We start from the raw sequence: 10,860 nt of genomic DNA on the forward strand, positions 1-10,860 counted from the left end.
ACACATCTTCCATGGCTGAGGGCAATAATTCAGAAATAACTGAATTCATCCTCTTGGGACTCACACAAAATCTGGAGCTTCAAGCCCTACTTTTTGGGATCTTCCTAGTGATCTACATAATTAGTGTCATAGGTAATCTTGGGTTAATTATGCTAATTCATATCTGTTCTCTGCTTCACACACCTATGTATTTTTTCCTCAGCAACCTAGCTTTTGTGGATTTTTGCTATACCTCCTCTGTCACCCCTTAACACCCTGGTGAACTTCTTCCAAGAAATTAAGAGAATATCCTTACCTGCTTGTGCCACCCAATTGTGTTGCTTTATCATGTTCGTGGTTTGTGAAGTGTATATGCTCTCAGTCATGGCGTATGTCGCCATTTGCAACCCTTTACTCTATACCATCACCATGAACAGAAGGGTCTGTATTCAAATGGTGGTTAGTGCATATGTGTATGGCTTTTCTGTTGGACTCCTACAGACAGTCCTTACATTCCACTTATCTTTTTGTGATTCAAATATAATAAATCACTTCTACTGTGATGACATTCCCCTGGTTGGTCTGGCCTGCCGTAAAAGCCATTACAAAGACATCAAAGAGGGGTGCCTGGGTGGCTCAGTGGGTTAAGCCGCTGCCTTCGGCTCAGGTCATGGTCTCGGGGTCCTGGGAACAAAGACATCAAAGAACTGGTATTGTTCACACTTGCTGGTTTCAATACCCTTTTCTCTCTTCTTATTGTCCTCATCTCCTACATATTCATTCTATTTGCCATTCTGAAGATTAATTCAGCTGAAGGCAGGCAAAAAGCATTCTCTACTTGGGCCTCCCACTTGACTTCCATCACTATATTTTAAGGCACTATTATCTTCATGTATATGCAGCCAAAAACAAGTCATTCTCTGGATACCGACAAGATATCTATATTGTGGTAATCCCCATGCTGAATCCTTTAATATACAGCCTGAGGAATCAGGAAGTCAAAAATGCTTTGAAAAAAATTATGGAAAAGGTGTCTTCTAGTATAAAATAAATGATCTATCATCTAACCAAAAGCCCTCAGAGTTGGGATGCAAAAAAATAAGAATAAAAGAAACAACGTCAAAAAAACAGTCATCAAGATTTCTATATTAGCTTACCATTAGTAATGTGCTTTCAAATGTTATAATATTAAACAAATTCATATCAAAACACAGGATACATTAATTTTCTGATTTTATTTTCTATTATCATGAGAATTCTAACTCTTGAAAATATTGAAAGACATGAAAATAAAATAAATTCGATTGCAAATAGAGGTTAAATTGTCCCATAGATCATCTAAAATCAATCTCTTTTCCATAGAGGAGTTTTGACTTGAACATTCCAATTCATGAACTTGACCTTGGTAAAAACCATGTCTACTTTAGATCACTAAAGGAGCTTTTTTTAATTTATTTTTTTAAAATTTAATTTAATTTATTTTTTTTCAGTGGTCCATAATTCATTGTTTATGCACCACACCCTGTGCTCCATGTAATATGTGCCCTCCTAATACCCACCACCAGGTCACCCACATTATTAACATTGTCTATAAAAGACACACGTGCACTCCTAGTAAGATGAATCTGAAAAGAATTGTTGGTTCTAGTGACCTCACATGGGCAATGGCATCAACACTGGTAGAACACTTAAAGGAAGACTGAAAAAGCAAGCTTGAATTTTAACAAATGAGACAAGTCCATCAGAGCAGAATAAGGTCTGTGGATTAAGTAATAGTGCTACACCAATATTAATTTGTGGATTTTTATAATAGTACTGTGGTCATTTAAGAGTTCCCCTGTTTTTAGTAAATATTCGCTGTTGAGTATATGAGAATAAGGAAGCATCATGTCTCTGACCGATTATTAAACAGTTCAGGATAAAAGAATGTGGTAAAATGTTAATGTCTGAGGAATCTAGGTGAAGGGTGTAGAGGAAGTCCTTGTAAAATGTTAGCTTCAATAATTCTGAAATTATGTCAAAATAAAAAGTTAAAATAAAGAAAGTTCCTCAGCATTTATTATTCAATTTTAATGCTTGAGGTTCCTGGGTGGTTCAATGGGTTAAGTGTCAACTCTTGATTTTGGCTCAGGTCACAATCTTAGAGTCCCTAGATTGAGCTCTACATGAGGTTCTGTACTCAGTAGGGAGTCTGCTTGATAGTCCCTCTTTGTCTCCCTCTGCCCCAACCCCCTCTAAAATAAAAAATAAATAAATCTTTTTAAAAAGATTTAATGTTTTAGTTGATTAGTATATTTTAACACATTTTTCATTTTGGTGTCCTCAAATTCCTTGTTAGCTTTAAAGAACTGTAACTTCATATAAATAATACAAGTTTTATTTGTTATGTTATTCTATAACTTTTACAAATAATACTTATATCTTCCTTAAGAAAATAAATAAATGAAACTACCCACTCATCCTCAATAAAACTTAATTTAACAAAATGGACTTTTGCTATATAAGGACTTATTACTAAAATTGTATTTTTCACTTGTTACAAACTAAAACAGTCTACCATGTCTTTTATAGAAAACTTTAAATTAGGAGGACCTGGGTGGCTCAGTCGTTAAGTGTCTGCCTCAGCTCAGGTCATGATCCCTGGGGTGGAGCCGCAGATCAGGCTCCCTGCTTAGCAGGGAGTTTGCTTCTCCCTCTCCCTCTGCTCCTCCCCATGCTTGTGCGCTCTCTCTCTCTCTTGCTCATGCTCTCTCTCTCTCTCTCTCAAATAAATAAATAAAATCTTTAAAAAATTAAGAAAATTTATATCAAAATTCTGTATAACAATTCTTAAGGTCACTGCATTTTGTTACCAGCTTTATGATCCATACCTGAAGTAAATTCTGACACTGAGAGCAAACACTTGAAACCCAGATTTCCAGTCACCTCAATGTTAGAAGCAGGCAGATTCTACTGGGCTGGCATCATCAATGCCAGGTACTCCTAGAACAAATTTTCTCATCAGTTCATCATGCTACTATAAGCTCAGGCTGGTGATCTATAAAGAAGAAAGCCAATTCTGGAATAAAATTCAAGAATGTTTTACAATAAGACCCTTTGTTTGAAGACACAATTCCCAGCACTGTAAAAAGGAACTAACAAATTTAATTTCTTTACCCTTGATCATAGCCAAAAGGCTGAGAAGTGATCCTTTAATTTCTTTAATGATCATTTTGTAAACATTTTTTGATAACATAATAGTTTTTCAGACATTCTGTTGAATGTTGAAATATTCCAAAAGTCCACTTTATTCCCCAAGGCTTATTTATGTGATCTAAATTCTTTGGATCTTATTTCTTGTTTATAAATGACAGCTAATTCATTGATTTCCATCCTGCTTTCTTTCATTGATTCGTTCAGCCAAAAATTATTAAAAGTACCATTTCACCAAAAATGTATATTTTTTTTCCTTGGAGGCTTAGAGGTCAAAAAAGCCAAGTCTGTATATAAAGGAAGAAGGGAAATACCATCGAGTCAACAGTCTTTTCCAAGTTAAATATAAAACACAGAAATATCAATTCCCATGAAGATTTCAAAACACAAAAATTTGACTACATGAGGGGAAATAAATACCATAATAGACTGCTGATAGAAAAACCATATAATGCCTATGGCGGGATATGTAGCAATACCTAGTAAAATTATAATAGTCAACAAACCCACTTCTTAGAAACTATCCCAATAAATACTAGCACAAAATGCAAAATAACACATGTACAAAGTTATTTGCTGGAATATTATTTGTATTAGTAACATATTGACATCCAAATACCCAGTGGTAAGCACAGCTGTTCTAGAAATGGGGATGATTTCAGGTGTCCTACATGACGAGCATCAGAACATAATATTAAATCAGAAAGATATTAAAAAGGGAAAAAGAAAAATTCAATGTAAAATAAAGTGAAGAAGAAAAAAGGATACTTCACATAAAACAAGCAAAGAGAATGACTAAAGATATGTACATGTGGAGCGCATGGGTGGCTTAGTCTCTGAAATGCCTACTCTTGATTTTCAACTCAGGTCATGATATAAGGGTTGTGAGATCCAGGCCCCTGTGGGGCTCTGCCCTGAGCATGGAGCCTGCTTAAGATTCTCTCTTTCTCTCTACTCTTCCCATCCCTCTCTTTCTCTCAAAGAAAGAAAAAAAAGAAGAAAAAACAATATGTGAAAAAGATATGTATACGTATTTTATTACATCTTTTTATTTTTTTTTAAGATTTTATTTATTTATTTCACAGAGAGAGATCACAAATAGGCAGAGAGGCAGGGGGAAGCAGGCTCCCCGCCGAGCAGGGAGCCCAATGCAGGGCTCGATCCCAGGACCCGGAGATCATGACCTAAGCCGAAGGCAGAGGCTTAACCCACTCAGCCACCCAGGTGCCCCTACATCTGATTTTTAAAAAAGAAAACACATTAAGAGGACACGTGGAAATGAACAAAAGTCGTTCCCTACAGGGAAGGCAAGGAATGAAGTGGGTGCTGACAGGTACAGAAGACAGTCTTATTTTGAATATATTTTGTTATGCATTTTGATTTTAGAATCATATCAAAGTCTTAAGGAATTAAAAAGAAAAGTAAGCCAAAAGTGGGAAAAAAAGGAGACTTCATTTTAGAAGCCTTCGAGTACATCTCATTGTATTCAAATGAAAGGCAAAGGCTTTACATTGATCCACAAACCTCTGAATGATGCAGCCATGTCCACTCTCAGACTTCATCTCCTTCTCTTCCCTTTTCTTTGCTCTGACCTCCTTCTGCCTAAGGTAACAGCATATTCCCATCACAGGTTTTTGTTTGTTTGCTTGTTTGTTTTTTTATCAAATGGACAAATGTTTTTATAGACATTCTTTCAAGGAAGATGCATGAACAGAAAATAGGCACATGAAAAGATGCTCAACATCATTAGTCATTAGAAAAATGCAAATCAAAACCAAAATGAGATACTACTTCATACCTCATCTGTTTTCTGTTCTGCATAGCTGGTGCTGCATCAGCCAGCCTCACCAGCGCTGTGGACACTATTGGTTTTCATCTAAAGCAAATTTAGATGAAGCGATTGATCCAATACTGTGGAGTGATTACAACAAGATATCAAGTGCCCTATGATTTCTTTGCACTCAGCTTTCTAGAGATGGAAGAAGAAAATCAGCATTCTTTTAAATTCATCTTTGCTGTTGAATTGAAATGTCAACCATAACAACAGTTGGAAACATTAATCTCAGACGAAAGCTTTCGATGTTGCTCCTTGGGAAAATGATTTTTGTCCAGTGTTTTTCAAAAGCTGCTACTAAATCCAAGGCCCACAAACTGAGCATTTATTTTAAATAAATTCATAATTTTAATATGAAACCAATGTGACAAAATTTAAAGCAGATATAATAAATAATCAAAGCACAGATAGCAATTAATCAAACTGTTTTCCCAAAAGAGATAATTAAAATGTTCTTCTACCCTAGATTCTTCCATTAAGTAATGGCCCAGAAGGTGATCTACCATTCCAAGGGAAATAACTTGGTCCCCAAACACTAAACATCAAATAACTACCTGTTTTGAATATATATAATTATGTTGTTTTTCAGTGTTTGTTAAAAAATAATGTAATACCCCCCCCCCAAAAAAAAAAGTTTCCTGAGGGACCACACACACACAATACAAATTGTCTCATAATACCTGGGTAATTTTTAATGTTACTGGATTCACAAAGATTCCTTCCAGGTGCAGTAGACCAGACTACTTAGGGGTTTATAGTTCCACTGAATGACTGTGTATTGAATATCGAAAGATCTCCAACCCTAGGAAAAATATGAAATACCTTTGATGTAAACACTATTTGATGAATATCAGATGAGAGCAGCCTGATCTGAGATGCTGGAACTAGATTTTCTAGAGTTATTTCAGCCCTGTTAAAGACCTTAGAATTTTATCTTGAGAGCTATGGGAAGACACTGAATGATTATATCATAAAAATGACATCCACATCTCTAAAGGTTCATATAAGCTAAAACGTGAGGAACAGAAAGATATAGGTAAGACTGGAGTCAAGATTAAAAATTAGGGGTCAGTTGCCAACAAAACAAAACAAAAAGTCATTGTGATTTGGATCAAGGAAACAGTATAAGTGAACAGATCTGAAAAGTATGTAAAGTATGTGGGAAATACTGGGAACAAATTGAATATTACAACAGGGAACAGGAAAGCAAAGTAAAAGATTATTCTCTGTTTTGGGAAACTGAATGGATAATGGTACTGCTCATTGAAGACATAAAATATATACTCCAGGTTTTAAGTATTAGGTCCAATGTACAGAGATTTAATGTAAGTTCTTTTCTGTATGTGATACTCTTGCATATGTATCTTCAGCATATAGAAGCCTATTGAGGATTTAGGATTGGTCAAAATCACTAACAAGAAAGTTAAAAGGGAAAATGTGGGGGGCTTTGGTGAGAGCTTGAAGAACATGTTGTCTAAAGCAGAGGTGATAGAAGCAGAGCCTCCAAGATAGAAAATCAAAATGGACACATAGTAAACTCAGAGACTGTTCTGTTCTGGGAACCAAAGGTGTATTCAATAGAGTTTAACGCTACCAAGTTGTAAAAAAAAAAGGGGGGGGGGCTTTCTTGGATTTAGGAATAGGGAAGTTGGCAGTAAACTTGGTGAAGGGATTTCTCGGTTTAATGGGAAAAGCAGGTAGGCTATACCTGGTTAAGTCATAAATATGATTGAAAAATTGGGGGTAGGTGCCTGTTCTAAGATGTTTGGTTGAAAGTGCTGAAGGGAAGGCGTGCCTGGCTGGCTCAGTGGGTTAAGTGTCTGCCTTCAGCTCAGGTCTTGATCCTGAGGTCCTGGGGTTGACTCCCATGTCAGGATCCCTACTCTGCAGGGAGCCTGCTCCTACCTCTGCCTGCAGCTCCCCCTACTTGTGTGCTTGCTCTCTCTCTCTCTGTCAAATAGATAAATAAATCTTTTTTTTTTTTTTTTTAAGTGCTGAAAGGGAGAGAAAAGATAAAAGTAGTAACCAAGACAAAATTTAAGTGGGGAAAGTGCTTTTTATATTTTGCTATATTTTACCTGTCTTGACTCTCTGTGTCCTGACCATATGAAATAACATGAGACAATGTAATGGTAAAGGAAAATCAAGTTAACTCACTGTCTGCTGTGCTGAAGAAAGGAAGGGAGATGATTTCAATTCTGCCAGCTCTCGTGCATTCAGAATCCAGCATAGGTTTATGGAAATGTTCTGTAACCTGTAGCTTTTCTAAATGCTGCTTCAATTCTATTTGTTTTGGACCATTTAGACATGTGAAGAAAAAAGGTAAAATAATGCCTCCTAATCATTGAAAGCTGTTTTACAATCTGGAAAATTATTCTCTAGTGTGCATTTTGCCAAAAGACAAAGCCAGAAAAATCACAGTCCTATTTTTCCTTGGTATTAATAGTATATGTGTATTTTTTTTCACTTTTTAAAAAATTATTACTTTTTTAAATAAACATATAATGTATTTTTATCCCCAGGGGTACAGGTCTGTGAATCGCCAGGTTTACACACTTCACAGCACTCACCATAGCACATACCCTCCCCAATGTCCATAACCCACCCCCCACACCCAACCCCCCTCCCCCCAACAACCCTCTGTTTTGTGAGATTAAGAGTCACTTATGTTTTGTCTCCCTCCTGATCCCATCTTGTTTCATTTATTCCTTTCCTACCCCCAAGCCTCCCATGTTGCATCTCCACTTCCTCATATCAGGGAGATCATATGATAGTTGTCTTTCTCCGATTGACTTATTTCACTAAGCATGATACCAGTATATGTGTATTTAAAAAAATGGAGATTAGTAAAAAGAAGAAAATTGCAAATTACACCAAACAGGATATCTAAAAATAGTACTAATAGCTTGGTTTTAACTTTCATTTTATATTTTCTACCCATGATTTTGGTAACTCTTAATATTCTTATGAAATGATGAAATTATAATAATTTTATGAGCTGCTGTTTAAGAAATCATTTTGATATATGTTGTCAAAGCCACTTGCATTCTTCACGTTCCTTTCTTTATATTTAAAGAAATATTCAAGTTTATTTCTTCATGTTTATTTCTTTATATTTAAAGAAAAGTACAACACAGGCTTTGCCATTGTATTGATTATAAAAACTTAATCAAAATACTCTTTCTTCTTCTTCTTCAGCATCTTAGTGAACTTTATATCATGGAATTTCTGCCTGGACCAAATCCCTTCACACTAAAAGCATAAGCGAAATCCACACAAAATTCAGAACGCTATCAAGATTGTGCTCTGGCTGAATTTAACGTAACACCGTGGCTCGCCAGGGCTATCCTCTCACATTGAATTGATTATTCCTAACAGAGTGAAGTTTATTCAGAGGAGTTTATTGTAGATTTGTCATTCATCATTTACTGTTCATCTATTTCATGGCAAAAGGCAATTATTCAGCCGTCACTGAGTTCATCCTCTTGGGCCTCACAGATAACCTGGAGCTTCAGGCCACTCTCTTTTGTGTTTTCCTATTGATTTACTTAGTTACTGTCTTGGGTAATCTTGGTCTGATGGTGCTCATCCAAATCAGTCCTCAACTTCACATTTCTATGTATTTTTTCCTCTGTCATCTGGCTTTTGTTGATTTTTATGGTACCTCTGCCATTACTCCAAACACCCTTGTGAACTCTTTACGAGAAATTAAAAGCATGCCATTTTATGCATGTGCCACTCAAGTGGGCTGCTTTATCATATTTTCAGTCTGGGAATTATTCATGCTGTCTGTCATGGCCTATGATTGGTATGTGGCCATCTGCAACCCTTTACTCTACAAAGTTCTCATGCCCAGGAAACTCTGCATCCAGTTGGTCACTAGCTCTTACATCTACGGATTCACCGTGGGGCTTATTCAAGCAGTGGCTACATTCCACATGTCCTTCTGTGACTCTAATGTGATCAACCAGTACTACTGTGATGATGTTCCCTTGATTGCTTTCGCCTGCTCTGACACCAAGTCAAAGAGTTGATGCTGTTCATCATTGCTGGGTTCAATGTGTTCTATTCTCTTATCACTGTTCTCCTTCCTATGTGTTCATTGTCTTCGCCATCGTAAAGATCCATTCTGCTGCAGGAAGACAAAAAGCCTTTTCTACATGTGCTTCTGACCTGTTTTCTATTACTATATATTATGGGACCCTCAGTTTTATGCACTTGCGACCCAAGTCAAGCCACTCACTGGATAAAGACAAATTTGCCTCGGTATTCTATGCAGTGGTGATTCCCATGTTAAATCCTTTAATCTATAAATTGAGGAATCAGGAAGTAAAAAATGCTTTCAAGAAAATTTTTGAAAAGATATATTCTAGTAATTGATAATGAGGTTTTTTTTTTTTAAAGAAATACTGGATGTTAGGAATTTAAGTGAAGGCTTATACATGGTACAGTGCCAGTAAGTGTAGAAACCTTTGTTTTCTAAAGCTCAGTTCTCTGATCACTATCTCCTTAAAAAAAAAAATAGATATTTTCTTGGTTTTGCTCACATGTTTGTAGTAGATATTTTATAAATGCTTGTTTAATTGTTGAATTGTAAAACAGAGATAAAAACCATCCATTCTGTTTTTCCAGGAAATGCTTCAGTAATAGAGGTGAAGAACAAAGCAACTTAATAGCATAACTTTATCTTTTTTCATTGTGATGTTGAAAATTTTAGGTGGTCTTGCAGGACATCAACTATGTGAATGTTATTGAAAATACCAGATATGATTTACTTCCATAGTTGAATTGCAGTAAAAGATAACAAGGTGCTTGTTCGAAGGGTTTTGGTTTAAAAATGCCTGAAAATGTGACCTTGCTCTTTACTTTAAATGTCCCTATTGATATGGTTGAGCATTTTTTAAAGACTTTATTTTATTATAACTATGTTAGCATATCATAATCATCCAAAGTCCATAGTTCTCCTTAGTGTTCACTCTTGATGTTGTACATTGTATGGGTTGGGAAAATGACTTATATCTATCATTGTAATATTATAAAGATATTTTCATTGCTCTACTTATTCACCTGTCCTTGGCCGTTCCCACCCCTGGCAACTGCTGAATTTTTTACTGCCTCCATTCTTTTCTGGAGTGACATAGAGTTAGAATCATATGTATGTGGCCTTTTCAGATGGGCTTTTTTCACTTGGTGATCATGTAATTTTCCTCTCTGTCTTTTCATGGCTTGATAGCTCATTTCTTTTTAGTACTAAAACATTCGACTGTCTGAATAAACCATAGTTTATTGATCCATTCACCTACCAAATGACAGCTGCTTCCAACTTTTGACAATTATGAATAAAGCAGCTATAAACATCAGTGTGCAAGTTTGTGCATTGATTTAAGTTCTCAGCTCCTTTGCTTAAATACCAATGAACACAATTGCAGGGTCATGTGGTAAGACTATGCTTAGTTTTGTAAGCAGCTGCCAAACTTTCTTGGCTGAACATTTTAACATGATCATTCAAACACAACCCCTTCTATATTTTCCTCCCATTCAGTCAGGACTTTAGCTGCACCAATTACCCCTGAATGGAGTGACACAAGCCTTATTCCACATGGTTACTAAGAATCTAATTGCCTTGTCCTTGTTAATGTATATGTTTTGCAGTTGCCCATTGACAATGACATTATCACTGAGCAAGAAAGTTCTAAAGATATTCTGAATTCCTGTGTTCCAGCCCATTTGTTCATTGGCACTCCTAATTTTTATGTTAAATAGAACTGACCACCTTAGCCGCCACACTAATTCATTCTTTGCCTGTTGGTCTGTAAGCGTGAAGTTGTCACAGATTCCATTTTGTTAAAACACTA

The 10,860-nt window shown here is 36.1% G+C and overlaps 1 protein-coding gene and 1 pseudogene across 1 annotated transcript; both read left to right on the top strand.

Annotated features, from left to right (window-relative positions):
• The first annotated feature begins 11 nt into the window (after positions 1 to 11).
• On the top strand, positions 12 to 1,030 carry LOC122914445 (annotated as a pseudogene).
• A 7,418-nt stretch (positions 1,031 to 8,448) lies between these two features.
• Positions 8,449 to 9,385, top strand: LOC122914447 (olfactory receptor 5AL1-like). The gene is given in 3 exon segments (XM_044261060.1): positions 8,449 to 9,019; positions 9,022 to 9,090; positions 9,093 to 9,385. Coding segments are annotated over 3 exon segments (933 nt in total).
• Positions 9,386 to 10,860: the final 1,475 nt, after the last annotated feature.

This window comes from Neovison vison, chromosome 7 (genome assembly GCF_020171115.1).
Source record: "Neovison vison isolate M4711 chromosome 7, ASM_NN_V1, whole genome shotgun sequence".
Classification (NCBI taxonomy): Eukaryota; Metazoa; Chordata; class Mammalia; order Carnivora; family Mustelidae; genus Neogale; species Neogale vison.